This window comes from Heteronotia binoei, chromosome 10 (assembly GCF_032191835.1).
Source record: "Heteronotia binoei isolate CCM8104 ecotype False Entrance Well chromosome 10, APGP_CSIRO_Hbin_v1, whole genome shotgun sequence".
NCBI lineage: Eukaryota > Metazoa > Chordata > Lepidosauria > Squamata > Gekkonidae > Heteronotia > Heteronotia binoei.
This window is the reverse complement of record NC_083232.1, coordinates 85,270,052-85,285,586: the sequence shown is the minus strand read 5'-3', so window position 1 is coordinate 85,285,586 and position 15,535 is coordinate 85,270,052. Positions and strand designations below refer to the sequence as shown.

The 15,535-nt window shown below is 43.3% G+C and overlaps 1 protein-coding gene across 1 annotated transcript in view; it reads left to right on the top strand.

Moving 5' to 3' along the window:
- The window catches only part of EGFR (epidermal growth factor receptor), a 232,306-nt gene that overhangs the window by 153,798 nt on the left and 62,973 nt on the right, over positions 1-15,535 (top strand). Inside the window, exons 7-11 of the mRNA XM_060247751.1 lie at positions 2,417-2,558; positions 4,374-4,490; positions 8,568-8,694; positions 8,799-8,872; positions 14,610-14,700. Coding sequence (XP_060103734.1) covers positions 2,417-2,558; positions 4,374-4,490; positions 8,568-8,694; positions 8,799-8,872; positions 14,610-14,700 — 551 coding nt within the window. The remainder of the gene's footprint in view (positions 1-2,416; positions 2,559-4,373; positions 4,491-8,567; positions 8,695-8,798; positions 8,873-14,609; positions 14,701-15,535) is intronic.

The window sequence follows — 15,535 nt, the reverse complement described above, 5'->3', positions numbered from 1 at the left end:
TTGCCAAATGCAATTTGTCCATAGCTTTTAACATTTTTGCCTCCAGAGCGTCAAATTGAGCCTGCATCTTGTCAAATGATTGGGCTCTTGCACGTGTTGTTCTTTCTACTGACATATAAAAAATCACCAAACCTTAAAAAAATCCCCACATAAAATTTAGCATCCAATCCAATAGCTTAGAGCCAGTTCTTTCAGATGAGACTAGTTTCGTTTTTCTCCCTTCTTCCTGAGCAAAGATATTGAATTTTAACAATTTTGACAGTTTTTCTCCCTTTTAAAATGGCAATCGTTATTTCTCTATGGTACAGTTCCAGCCTAGAGAGGTCTCTCTTCGTCTTTCTTGATCTGAGTCTTGGACTCAATTCCTTCCTAGTTCAAAGGTCGGATGTCACAGCTCTTGTTGTCCTTATAGGCTCTGATTTATTGTCCAGCCCCTTTTAGTTTCACTTCCTGTCACAGCTTAGACTGATCTCGTGTCTAATCTCGCAGTTTTTTGAGCTGCATGAAGAAACCGCAACCACAAAAATTCACAACAATATGTCCTTTCTCCAAAATATCTTTGAAGGCAATTGTTTTTACGGCGTTCAGTTTTCCCAAGCTGAATTCTTTTCCTGCTGTGCCCCCACTCAGCTCAGTTCATTCTAGGTTCTGCAGTTTATGGGCATATATACACGGCAACTCTCTTTTCTTTCTTCTGCGTCACCAGCCTCCCATTGCCAACTTTCACTCTTATCTTGAAAGGTTTTTTTTTTTTTTTTGCTGTTGTTCACATCCAAAGCCACAGAGCTCAGCTTAACAAGGTAAAAGTTTTTTTTTCCATTCAATTATGCTTTGCCTTCGTCTGTTATTAATCCACTCAGTGTTTAAACTATATTCAAAGTCTCTCAGAGTGAAGATAAGAATGATGAGTCTACCTTTTAGATGTTCTCAACTCCCCCGGCTGCTATTTTCTTGCAATTAAAATCAGTCCTTCTAGCGTGCTTGGATTCCGACAGCCTTAAGTGACCGAAGTCACTTTAGAGTCACTGCAGACGATGGTTGACATTCCATTGCCGGACATCAAGAAATGAAGGAGTCAGCTCCCTGACTGCTCCAGTTCGATATCAACAGCATTAAAGGAAGATAAGTCGTCTTGGGTTAACCCTTGCCTAGGGTTAATGAGCATAGACCTTATCAGGGGTCTTTAATACCCTGAACAGTGACAATAAAATCCCCCTCTGTTAGGGAGCTGCAGACTGTCTTCCAGCCAAACAGGAAGTCCGCCTGCTTTTGATTTATTGACATTCATTACAGAGATCTCATGGTCAGTGCTTTGAGCCTAAGACCGAAAGGAAACATGAAGCAGCTAGGCATTGTGAGCTTTTGTACATAAGTTGCTTCATGTGCTGGTCATGTGCATCATGGCACAGACTTGAGGGCTCTGTGCTTGTCTGCAAAACTATAGTCTTCCCTAGAAAAATAGCTACAACTCCTATGTGACAGTGCAAGAAGAGAGCAACAGTCATGTACAGTAGTCAGTATCAGCCTACTACCTGGGAAGTCTAAGTTCAAGATCCCCAACCAAAGGAAAGTGTGAAAGAAAAATCAAGGGAAATTTCCTGGGTAGACCTCAGCCCAATTCTGATTTGTTGTTATTTCTCTTCTGAATAGTTCACATGCTATCCTGTTGAGAAAGGAAGACATGAATACAGTGAAAAAGAGGACGGGAACCCAGTTGCACCCATAACTAGCCCAACAACATCCTCTCTGTGTGTCTCTGTTGCAAGGCCAAAAGCTCATACCTCCAATAAAATGTCACTAGTCTAAAAAGTGCTTTCTTTGGATCTCCCACGAAGGTGGGAACTGGGCAAAAGAAGCTCTGGCTCTTCCCTCATTCCCCAAGGGATGAGGAGGGGGAGGAGCCTCAGCAACTAGAAGGAAGAGAGCTTGACTCAGTAGCTCTGAAGTGTGATTGATTGAGCCTGGCAAACTTAATCACCCAACAGAGCTACAGAGCCAAGCTCCTGCACTGACTGAGGCTCTTCCTCCCTCCTCCTCCATTTGAAAAAGGGGAGGGGGAAGAGGGAAACAGCAAAGAGAGGCTACTTTGCTGGCTGGCTTATCGCAGGGGAGAAACACAAAATGGCGACTGAAGGAAGCAGGCGATGTTCAGTTGCTGGTGGGCCTGATTGGAGCCCTTGGGGGCCGGAACAAGCCCATGGAATGCATGTTTGACACCCCTGATATAAATCATTATATAATGATGAACTCTTGGTCACAAGTCCTTGGAGTCCAGTCTTCTAAAACTAGGCTTGGCACAGTGATTGTTTCACACTTTTGATTTTGATTGGATGAAGATGTGTAATTGCTGTTGCCTGTTACCAGAAAGCATACAGCACAATCCCTTTTGTGCTGTTGTCACATTGTTCCCTGACAGGCTTGTCGCAATTTTTCGGATAATTCCACCTGCAAGGAATCTTGCCCACCTTTGCAAAAATATGATTCTTTCGAACATCAGATGACGAACAACCCAGATGGAAAATACAGTTTTGGAGCAACTTGTGTAAAGAAGTGTCCGCGTAAGTCTGAAAAATTTTGCTTGGTGATATCTTTTAAGAGTACTGAGGTACTGCAAAATGCTTCCTTGGAATTTGTGTCTTATGGAGGTATTCTCATGTCCTCAGCAGTTCATTCTAGAGCAGTAGTTCCCAATATGGTATTGAAATCAGTAATCTAATGGTAAGATCTGTGGAGGACATACTACAGAGCTATAGAGGGTGCTGCTTCTCAGTGTGTTTATGAGTCAGTACTCATTTTATATTCTTTAAATCAGCCAACAGCGGTGCAGGGTGAGTTTTTCTGCTCTGTCTTTGCATCTAGTATGACTGATTTATCCATTCACACCTTATCTAGAAATGTAGAAGAATTATCCACAGCCAGTGCCCATTATATTCAGGCCAGTCCCTTTGACAAAGAAATAATGGACATAAGTCTGCCATTAGAAACCATAGCATTCTAAAGATTGGTGGGGGAACATTTTAACCTTCCAGGACATTCACTTGCTGACCTAAGAATAGCAGTTCTCTTACAAAGGATTTCCACATGGAGACAGGGTTGCCGGGTCTCTTCTCCTAGTCGCCAGCAGGGAATGGGTTTTACTGGGAGCGGAGAGTTTCATCCAATGATTCAGAATTGTGCCCACGTGACTTCCAGAGTGACCCAGAAGTGATGTAGCACATTGGGTTGATGCTCTGGTTTGGGGGCAACAAATTCTATGGTAGAATTAGTTGCCAAAAAACCAGAATGTTGCCCGGATGTACTGATGCCACTTCTGGATCACGTTGAAGTCATATACGTACATTATTCGATGTCCCCCCCCCCCCCCCCCCCGTGGGGGATCTGGCAACCCCAAACGGAGATTAGAAAGAGAGACTGAAGAATTGTAACTGATGATGAAGCTCGAGACGATGCATCCTCCCGGACTGAATCGAGACCTAGGTTTCCTGACTCATTACCAGTGCTGATTTCTCCATGTCTACTACTTCTCTGTATATCGCACCTAATCTAATCATGCCTGCCATCGTCATTCACCTGCTAATGTCATCAGCATTTCAAACCACTCTTCTTTCCAATATATAGCACAGATGGACTCTCATTCTAGCTGCATCTGAAGAAGTGAGCAATAACTCACGAAAGCTCATACCCTGCAACAAATTTTGTTAGTCTTTAAGATACTGCTGGAGTCTTGCTCTTTTTTACCTGATATCTTTGCATGATTGAATATTCCGTGGGGTCCTGATTTCTTGTGCTTCCAGTTTTAATTCAGAGGAAAAGACTATGTCTCGCCTTACAAGAGTTTGGGAAACTTTTGTTGAGCGCAGGAGAAACATATGAATTTAATTTTTGCATTAAACCCCCAATATGATAGAATATATTTCAAATAAGCAGGGCTTTTTGTGTAGCAGGAACTCCTTTGCATATTAGGCCACACACCCCTGATATAGCCAATCCTCCTGGAGCTTACAGTATTAAGAGCTCGGTAAGCTCTTGGAGGATTGGCAACATCAGGGGGTGTGGCCTAATATGCAAAGGAGATCCTGCTACAAAAAAAGCCGTGCAAATAAGTATTAGGTTGCAACCACTACCCCATCCATTCGGGACACCAGTGGGACTCTGCTCCATTTCGTTCTATGAAAGAATTAGATCTGCTGGAGCCGAGGCTAGAGTTATATTAGTTGCTTCTTCTAGTTAATGTAATAATTATTTTGGGGTGTCTTATTGTATATTTGAATTGGGGGTTTTGTACATCATCAGTTTTTATTGGAAAAGCAAGTTATATCCATCCATATGTAACCAAAATACTTCTATTTTTAATCCCTTCCTGTCTATTTCAGATAACTATTTGGTAACAGATCATGGCTCGTGTGATCGGTCGTGTCCTCCAAACTCTACCGAGATAGAACAAGATGGCATTCGAAAATGCAAAAAATGTGATGGCTTCTGTAGCAAAGGTATTAGAATTGAAGTTGCATTTTGTACAGTGGTGGTGAATGGAGTTTTCATGGTTACATCTATACCCTGTGGGATTTAGTACAGTTCTGCGTGGCATGCCAAACAGAGAGGACAGCAGTGGTTTTCCACCTTACTTGGCCCAAGCTCAGCCCTGCCTACAGTGGGAGAGAGATTTTCTACTGAAGATTAGATTGTATTTGAATGGTTTAATTTTGTAAATTGGTTAATTTAATGGATGTCTAATTTATTGTACGTTTTCATTATGATGTACACCACCCTGAGCCCTTTGGGGGATGGCAGTTCATAAATCAGTGGCAACAATAATAATACCAACATTGACACCAGTAATAATAATAATAATAACAATTATAACAATATAATAATGACAATGACAACAACAACAACAACAATAATAATAATGGTTTTGGTTGGTGGAAAAGCCAATAGTAGCAGTGGTTGTATTCAGATACCATGACAAACTGGACAGAGATTTGTTGGCATTGAACACGAACATTACTTGTTTGCTCCTCCACTCCCCTTTCCCTCTACTGCGTGTAGCTTGAGCAAATTCTTTCCACTTTTAGAACAAAGTTTAAATTCAGTGGCGTCTTTATGAAAAACAAAGTTTAATTCTTGGTGTGATCTTTTGTTGGCTTGCACACTTCATCAGATGGTATCTGATGGTATCTGATGAAGTGTACATGCGCATGAAAGCTTACACCCAGAATTAAACTTTGTTGGTCTTAAAGGTGACAAGGCCCTCAAACTTTGTTCTGTCGCTTCGGACCAACATGGCTACCTACCTGAATCTACTTTGCAGTTTTATTAAGCTCCTATTTACCATGCTGTCCAAATGCAAGTGCCTGAGTAAACTGTTCTCCACCCTATAAGATAGGCTTCTAAACTTGGACTTGAAAGAGGTTTAGAATCTTCTGAACTTGTGTGGCAGGGGAAAGGACAGCAATTTGCCATGGTGTCTGCATCCAGAAGTTAGAGTAGATGAGCCCTGTATCAGTAGTCCCCACCCCAGCAGGGTATCTGTGTGTTTTAAGGTGCCCATCAGTATGTTTCCTTGCAACGATTTGCATCTCTTCCCCACAGCATCTCTTCCACAAATGAAAGAGCTAATCCTTACTTTCTTCCTCTCACTGGAGTAGTAGGTACATCAGAAAACCTTTTCGGCATCAACTTTTGTACCTTCAGGATACACCTATTCAGAAACAGCTGCCTCCATTATGGGAAGCTTAACCTCAGACCTCTCAACTGTGTGTGATTGGTCCCATTTCCCAAGGCAGCCATTTTTTGGTAGCACCCACTACCGTTTCTTGAAATTCTCAAAGTGCCTGCAGTCACATCATTGCAAGGAATCCATGTTCTACACTCTAGGGAGGAATGAGGGATGCACGAAAGCACAGCAACCAACTGGTCCTTAACGTGTGACGCTGATAAACCTTTATGTCATGAGAGGTTGTTGTGACATTAGAATGTAATCTTAAATAGCCATAATAAATCACACCCAGCCAGTTATGCTTTGCTTATTCTCAAAAGTGTCAGTGGGATAAAATACTTTGATAAAGACTAGTTTGAAGTTTCCTCCAGCTTTACAAGAGCCTCATTTGGATGGTTCTTTGGAGTTGTTAATACTATATATCAATCTAGGTGCTTTTTTGTGTGGGGGGGAACCCTCCTGGAGAGCCATCTTCTAGATCTTGGACTTTTCATCAAAATTTTTGTTTCACATATAACAAGGGGGGGGGGGTTGCACTTTCGATATTTCCAGTAGTTCCAACTTTTTCCTTAATATATTCCCCTCCAAAAGACATGTGTCTTTTTCCTAGTTCATCTATTTTAAGTTTTGTCATTAATTATCTTTGCTTTCTCTTTTTCATAGGCTGAAGCTGCAGAAATCAATTTACCTCGAATTTCTGCTTTAAAGGTGTCCCACACTAAATTTTGTGCGACTCCACATTTTGAATTAATGTCAGAATAATTTCAGTAGATATTCAGTAGACATTTGCCAAAAGTGATATATATTCAGAGATAACCTTTACCATCAACAAATGTGTTGGTTAAGTGAATCTCACCCAAGAGTGATCGAATTATGTCCTACTTCCTATATTTGCTGTGTGTATTCTAGTCAATAAAGTTTTAGATATTAATAAAAAGGCTCTTCTTGAATATATATCATGAACCAATAATATGTGTATTCTCTTGTTCCTGAGTTCAACATTCTCCACACATCACTATAATTATAATTTAAAATTTCACCCAATTTAAATTCATTATACTTAATTTTTAGCACTTAAAAAGATTTATAAGTTTTGTCCAATTTAGGATCTATAATACAGCCGATAATTATTTCTCATTTTCGAAAACCATCCAAGTGTTGCGGTATTTTGTTCACTAAGTTTTAATTAGTCTTCTTTGGGGTGTATGTAGATGCCAGTGTAACTGAGAGCCATCCAACACACCATTCATAAATATCTGCCTTTTTTATCTGACTTAGTTGCAGTATATTGAAAAGCTACATTTTTTGAAATTAAAATCGCAACCCACCCCCACCCACCTGCCCCCGTCTTTGGATGTGCCAGGGGCTTGATTTGAATGAGTGAACCAATTAGACTTCAATACTTTATGTACCACTATTTTATAGCGGGTTTCTTGCAAGAAAAGAAAATTTGGTTTTTCCTTATGGCACTAGAAACTCTCCTAAGTTAACCAGGGTTATTTAAACCTCTACAATTCCAAGTGCATATTTTAAGATCCATTATCATCTAAAATAGTCTGAAACAGCAACATAGTTATGTACATATAAATTCTTAATCTTCATTGCAACTATTCAATAAAATCCAAACTTTAGCCCTTAGTTTAGGGATGGTTTTGCTGTGCCCTATAAAAATAGGGTTCAGGGAGAAAAAATTCAACTATCCCCCTGTCTGGAAATCTTATTGTGTAGGAGGGAATGTGAACTCCACTCTGTGTAAAAAACTGGAAGTATAAACTAATAAACAAGTCCTCCCCCTTTACCGTTTTTACTATTAAATATATATCCATAATTAGTGCAGTATTATAACAACAGAGACTTACAATCAAAATTTTTATAGTTTTATACTAAATGTTTATTTTAAAATTATGCTGTAATTAGACTCCAAATGGATTTGGCTGTGGTGATTGAATAAATTAAAAAAAATAGTATTTAGGTGTGTTTTCATAGGTTGTGGGCAAATGAGCAGGTTGCCACACCAGTATCTCAGTTGTTAAAAAGCCACTTGAGTTTAGGATGCTTTGCATCGTTCAGACACTGCCCGCTAAGCCAGCATCACAGTGCTGTGGGCCTGTTGTCAGCTGTTCATATCAGCAACGTGCGGCAATTACAGATCCATGGTGGAGGGGGTTGGGGTTTCTTTAAGTCCCGCTGTGAGCACGAGGAAGTGGACAAGTGCACATGCACTCCTTGCCCATTCTGTGGGGGCACTGAAGCGCACTTCGGAGTGGAGTTTGGGGTGGGGGGGGGGATGTTTGAGAAAAACAGTGGAATGATCACACTGTTAATGCGTTTCCATGGTGCGCCTGGGCAATCAGACACCCAGAAACCTGCCATGGAAGCACTTCTGAGGTAGTCACCAGTTGTAACCAGGGCTCTTTTTCTAGCAGAACCTCCTCTGCATATTAGGCCACACATCCCTGATGTAGCTAATCCAATCCTCCTGGAGCTTACAGTTGGCCCTGTACTAAGAGCCCTCTAAGCTCTTGGAGGATTGGCTACATCAGGGGGGCGTGGCCTAATATGCAGAGGAGCTCCTGCTAGAAAAAGAGCCCTGGTTGTAACCACTGGTTGTGGTTCTTCCCATTGTTTTTAAATTGTTCTGGGTTCAATATAGCTGGTTTATCCAGGGCAAAAAGGACGAAGAAGGTCGGAGCTGTAGGTTCATACGTCCGCCATTATCCAGCATTGCTTTGCCCACCCCCCCCTCCAGTGGATGGTCAGCTCTCTAAAAAAGCCAGTTGCTGAACCGTGGGTCTCATGTACAGTAATATTCTTAACCCCTAACACTTTGTTGTTTCCTTTTCACCAGTATGCAATGGGCTCGGAATGGGTAAACTCAAAGATATCTTAGCTGTCAACGCGTCCAATATAGACAATTTCGTAAACTGCACCGTAATCAACGGCCACCTCTCATTTCTGCTAGTAACATTTTTAGGGTAAGTCATTGCTAAGTGCCTCTCATGGGGCAGAAACATGTTTGAGGCAGCTCTTCTATTCCGTCAGAATCACAAATCCCATTGTTCTGTGTTTCTTTTTCTAGTGACACATATACAAAAACCCTTCCTTTGGATCCAAAGAAGTTGGATGTCTTTAAAACTGTTAAAGAAATCACAGGTTAGTAGTAGCAAATTGCTTTAAATTGCCAGAGAGCCAGTTTGGTGTAGTGGTTAAGTGCACAGACTCTTATCTGGGAGAACCGGGTTTGATTCCCCACTCCTCCACTTGCAGCTTCTGGAATGGCCTTGGGTCAGCCATAGCTCTCGCAGGACTTGTCCTTGAAAGGGCAGCTGCTGTGAGAGCCCTCTCAGCCCCACCTACCTCACAGGGTGTCTGTTGTGGGGGGGAGGTAAAGGAGATTGTGACTGCTCTGAGATTCAGAGTATAGGGCAGGATATAAATCCAATATCATCATCATCTTCTTCAAAACCTTACCAAGAAATGAAGTATTCAGAATAGAAAAAGTTGTGGGAAGCTGGTTGCTATTAGATCTGTGGTTGAAAATAGGGACGCCACCCTCCAGGGGATCCGTCAGAATTTCGGACTATCTCCAGACTACAGAGGTCGATTCCCCTGGGGAAAATGGCAGCTTTGGAGGGTGGACTCTGGCACAGTACCCCCACTGAGGTCCCTGTGCTCCCCAGGCACCACCCCCAAATCTCCAGGAGTTTCCCAGCCTCGATCTGGGAAGAATCCTACTTGAAATAGATGGACATTTGTATCCTGATTCCTGATAGAACTTGAGTCAATCTTGCATAACTCTGTTCAGCCCCAGCATGCCCAGCTCTTTAATTGGCTGTTAGTGGGAGCAAATGTGATCTGAAGGAGCAGCTTAACACCACTGATGCCAGTTCTGGTGCAGAAACTGAAACCAAAACACGTTTACACTTGGAGCTTTCTCACATTGGCACCGTGATCAGAAGATATTTTAAGTCTCTGCAGGTGCTGCTAAATAGCTTCTAGTTATATAAGTACAGAGGCAGTCAAATACAGTAAAAGCAGTGTTGTTTGTGCCCTTGGCCTGTCTTCAGAATTTGGTTGCTGTTGCTATCTGGCTCAGAAAGTGTCTTCGGGGCTTATGGGCATTTGATTTTTTATTTTTAAATGAACTCTGTTCCAACATTATTTGAAAAGTTGATTTCAGCATTTCACGGAACAAGCTCATTGTTTTAACAACCCCTTCTTGCCTTTCACTCTCCCACCTATCGGTTTCTGGAGTTGGAGAACCTTTGGTTGCCTCAGGGTGAAAATAAAACCTGGTGAGAAAAACCAGGAACCTCATTTGACATGTGAAGTTCTAAAAAAAAGCTGGGTTTTGCAAGGTCAGCATCATGTAGCAGTTTAATTCTAGCAAAAAAATGTTTGCAGTGCAAAGCCAAAGAGTCCCCAAAGCTGGAGGCATCTCCTAGAACAGGGGTGTCAAACTCATTTTGTTATGAGGGGCAGATCTGACATAAATGAGACCTTGTTGGGCCAGGCTATGTCAAACTGGGCCTTGTGTGTACCTATTTAAGATTAAAATATACACTTTGTAAAGGACACAGACAAACACAATTAAATATTTTTTTTAAAAAACTTAAAACAAGCTTAAAACTTTAGCACTCGTTGGTCTTACAGGTGCTTTCTTTGTGTCTCTCCCATGGGATCCAGGGAACTGGGCAAAGGAAGCTGTGGCTCTTTTCTTCCTTCCCCAGGGGACCAGAAGGTGGGAGGAGCCTCAGCCAATAGAAGGCTTGGCTCAGCAACTCTGCTGTATGATTGAGAGAGCCTGGCAAAGCAAGCTCTGCCTCCCCCTTCCTCCCCAAGGTAGGAGCCTCAGCCAATTGAGAAAATAGAGGATTGCTCTAGCTGCTGTGCAATTGAGCAAGCCTGATTTTGCCCCCAGCCTGCATGCTTGACCCTCCCGTTCTAGAGTGTTTTACTCTGATCCAGAATGCTTAGGTCTTAGGGAAATTAACTGTTTGACAATGTTGGTCTGGATCCGGGGTGGCCAAACTTGCTTAACGTAAGAGCCACATAGAATAAATGTCAGATGTTTGAGAGCTGCAAGACACGGACGTCAGATATTTGAGAGCCGTAAGGGAGGGAAGGAGGGAGGAAAAATTGAAAAAAAAGAAAGAAAGCAAATACGTGGGGGAGGGAGAGGTGGAAAGAAGCAACTTTAACTGCATTCTCCAGGCCACTGGCTGGCTCAGCTTGGATAAATGATTTAAAGAGAGAAATGCCTTCAACAAGCCAGCCGATGGGGCACTGGGTGCTTTGAGAACCACAGAAGTTATGTGAAAGAGCCACATGTGGGCAAAGGACACCCGATAGGACAAACATGTGGACAAAGGAGACCCGATAGATGTTGTTTACCTTGACTTCCAGAAAGCTTTTGATAAAGTTCCTCATCAAAGGCTCCTTAGAAAGCTTGAGAGTCATGGAGTAAAAGGACAGGTCCTCTTGTGGATCAAAAACTGGCTGAGTAATAGGAAGCAGAGAGTGAGTATATAGTTTTCGCAGTGGAGGACGGTAAGCAGTGGGGTGCCACAGGGCTCGGTACTGGGTCCCATGCTCTTTAACTTGTTCATAAATGATTTAGAGTTGGGAGTGAGCAGTGAAGTGGCCAAGTTTGCGGATGACACTAAATTGTTCAGGGTGGTGAGAACCAGAGAGGATTGTGAGGAACTCCAAAGGGATCTGTTGAGGCTGGGTGAGTGGGCGTCAACATGGCAGATGCGGTTCAATGTGGCCAAATGCAAAGTAATGCACATTGGAGCCAAGAATCCCAGCTACAAATACAAGTTGATGGGGTGTGAACTGGCAGAGACTGACCAAGAGAGAGATCTTGGGGTCGTGGTAGATAACTCACTGAAAATGTCAAGACAGTGTGCGTTTGCAATAAAAAAGGCCAACGCCATGCTGGGAATTATTAGGAAGGGAATTGAAAACAAATCAGCCAGTATCATAATGCCCCTGTATAAATCGATGGTGCGGTCTCATTTGAAGTACTGTGTGCAGTTTTGGTCGCCGCACCTCAAAAAGGATATTATAGCATTGGAAAAAGTCCAGAAAAGGGCAACTAGAATGATTAAAGGGCTGGAACACTTTCCCTATGAAGAAAGGTTGAAACGCTTGGGGCTCTTTAGCTTGGAGAAACGTCGACTGCGGGGTGACATGATAGAGGTTTATAAGATAATGCATGGGATGGAGAAAGTAGAGAACAAGAACTCGTGGGCATTCGATGAAATTGCTGAGCAGACAGGTTAAAACAGATAAAAGGAAGTACTTCTTCACCCAAAGGGTGATTAACATGTGGAATTCACTGCCACAGGAGGTGGTGGCGTCCACAAGCATAGCCACCTTCAAGAGGGGGTTAGATAAAAATATGGAGCAGAGGTCCATCAGTGGCTATTAGCCACAGTGTGTATATGTGTATATATATATATATATATAATTTTTTTTTGCCACCGTGTGACACAGAGTGTTGGACTGAATGGGCCATTGGCCTGATCTAACATGGCTTCTCTTATGTTCTTATGTGGGTCCCGAGCCGCAGGTCATGAGCTCCTCAGACTGACATTCCAGTTTGGAGCACCAGCATGTTTGATACACGCCAAGGCTCTTGGGAAATAGATGCTGTGTGTGGAGATCTGTGTCTATGATGGCTTTTCGCAGTGTGTGACGGCAAAGAAGCATGAAGGGAGCTGGCGATTCTCATTTACCCTCCGAATTCACCAGCTCTGCATTGTGCTTCGCTTGCTTTCTCGAGGCCAACAAAGGTGGTTTCCTCGTTGAAGTTTTGGAACTGCTTGGCCACCCGGTCAGCCTCTCCGTCTCTCTCCTGCTGCCCCAAATTTGCCCCCATTTCATGATCTCGAGCTTGCGCACATGCACAGTATCGTTCATGGCAAGTAAAAGCAGGACTCCAAAGCCAAGGGTTTGGGACCGTGAGGGGGACTGTTGGAGTCAGGGGAGGGGCTGTGGCTCTGTGGTGGAGCCTCTGCTTGGCATGCAGAAGGTCCCAGGTTCAGTCCCAGGCATCTCCAGTTAAAAGGACCAGGCAGTAGGTGATGAGAAAGACCTCTGCCTGAGACCCCGGAGAACCACTGCCAGTCTCTGTAAGTACTGTCCATGATGGACCAATGGTCTGATTCGGTATCAGGCGACATCATATGTACTTAGTTTTTCCCTTCCAAAAATGCACCATCCTGTTCACAGCAGGGAGGAAGCAGCAACAACAAGAAGAAGGCTATTGGATTTATATCCTGCCCTATACTCTGAATCTCAGAGTCTCAGAGCAGTCACAATCTCCTCTACCTCCCCCCCCCCCCAACTACAACAGACACTCTGTGAGGTAGGTGGAGCTGAGAGAGCTCTTACAGCAGCTGCTCTTTCAAGGACAACTCCTGCAAGGGCTGACCCAAGGCCATGCCAGCAGGTGCAGGCGGAAGAGTGAGGAATCAAACCCGGTTCTCCCAGATAAGAGTCCATGCACTCAACAACTACACCAGACTGGCTCTCGTGTTGTTGGATGCTGTGTATGTTTGAGTTCAGGAGTTCCCTGACTTTAGTCCTTTTCAGAGGAAGATCAGGTGGTACAGACTAATTAGCTCCTCTCTTTTTTTCCTGGCAAGGAGGAATACGTCCCACTTTGGGGACAGAACAAACAAATGAATAAACAGGGAGCAAGGAACAGCTCAGAAACAAGTCATTTGAGAGCTGTTCCCAGAATGTAATGCCTGAACATCAGTCTTGGGCACCCTAACAGAGCATAATTGTTAGGAATAATTGTGGTTCTGGAATTCTGCTCTGCTTTATCCTCTTTATATACATAAAAATAGCATTAACGAGAGATTTTTTTTTAAAAAGAGAGAGAGAGACTCTCTGATTCAGAGAGAAGGGAAGGAAAGGTCCCCTGTGCAAGCACCGGTCATTTCTGACTCTGGGGTGACGTTTTCACGGCAGACTTTTTACAGGGTGGTTTGCCATTGCCTTCCCCAGTCATCTACACTTGCCCCCCAGCAAACTGGGTACTCATTTTACCAACCTCGGAAGGATGGAAGGCTGAGTCAACCTCAAGCCGGCTACCTGAAAACTCAGCTTTCACCGAGGATCGAACTCAGGTCATGAGCAGAGCTTAGGACTGCAGTACTGCAGCTTTAACACTCTGCGCCACGGGGCTCTTATCAGATTGAAGAGCAGGGTATAAATCTGCAGTCTTCTTCTCTCTTTTTTTTCCATTCCCACCCCCATCGCTGGTAGTTTTGTAAAGGGCTTCATCAGGAAGAAGAAGAAGAGATTGGATTTATATCCCGTCCTATACTCTGAATCTCAGAGTCTCAAGAGTGGCTCACAATCTCCTTTACCTTCCCCCCCGCCCCCACAACACCCTGTGAGGTGGGTGAGGCTGAGAGAGCTCTCACAGGAGCTGCCCTTTCAAGGACAATTGCTGTGAGAGCTATGGCTGACCCAAGGCCTTTCCAGCAGTTGCAAGTGGAGGAGTGGGGAGTCAAATCCTCACACTTAACCATTACACTAAACTGGCTCTCCTCAGATTTGGGGAGGCTTTTGTGCCTTGCTGAAAGACCCAAGGGGGCAAAAACATCTGCACCATCTCAAGCTGTTCAGGTCTGAAAGACACCAACCTTTGCAATGTTTAGCCATCTCAGTGGCCTGGGTATAAACTGTTTACAAGGCCATGTTAAAATAACTCTGTAATCCCTGAAATGTCAACGTTGGTTTTGAAGTTCTCATTAAAAGAGAAGCAGAGAAAAAAGGAGGGGGGGTTTGCTTGCTCTTCTTTTTTTTAAAAAAAACCCCTTGTTAATGCTATTTTTATACATATAAAGCTTTTTTCTTCTCATTTTAGGATTTTTGTTGATCCAGGTATGGCCAGAAAATGCCACTGACTTGAGTGTGTTTGAAAACTTGGAGGTTATCCGAGGCAGAACAAAACAACAGTAAGTAAAGCCCGCATACCAGAAAGCCCTCTCTGTGTATACAGCTGGGTTTGTTTGGGAGGACTAGAGGCACTGGTTTTCGGTTGTTGGTTCGTGACCAGCAATTGGGTCACAGCCCGACGTTGTCTGCCGCTCTTTTCTCCTTTGGGGCAGGGTACAGTTTGTTAACTCCCATTGAAGGGGCGGATCCAGTTAATACCTGTTTATCTATATCAGCATCCGGCACCCTAGGCCGTTCACTGGACTCCAGGTTTTTGTTTGTGTCTTTTTGAGAGGAGGAGAAAGACAAAGGGAGGGAGGAAAGAAAGAGGCTTCTTCCAAAAGCAAGGCATAAACATAAATTTGTTGGGCTTGTTTGTGATGGGGAATGGCGTCTGAATAATTAAACGATGGTTAAGAATTGGACCAGGATTTAAAACTGTGGCTTGAAGCGAGGGATAACTTTTTAAAATTAAACATATCTGCACTCAGGGGTGGAATTCTAGCAGGTGCTCCTTTGCATATTAGGCCACACCCCCTGATGTAGCCAATCCTCCAAGAGCTTACAAAAAAGAGCCTTGTAAGGTCTTGGAGGATTGGCTACATCAGGGAGGTGTGGCCTAATATGCAAAGGAGCTCCTGCTAAAATTCCACCCCAGCTGCATTTACCTACACTCAGCAAGCCAGAGCTAAGACAGTCTCCACCTCCACCATCTGCCTTCAAGGTCACACATGTAGGTATTGTTCACGTTTCCGTGTATACAGTCCAGCACAACATGTACAGCCTTTTCCAAACATGCATTGTGTCTTGCAATTATTTGATAACCTCTTGTGTTCCTGTTGTAGAATCATAGAA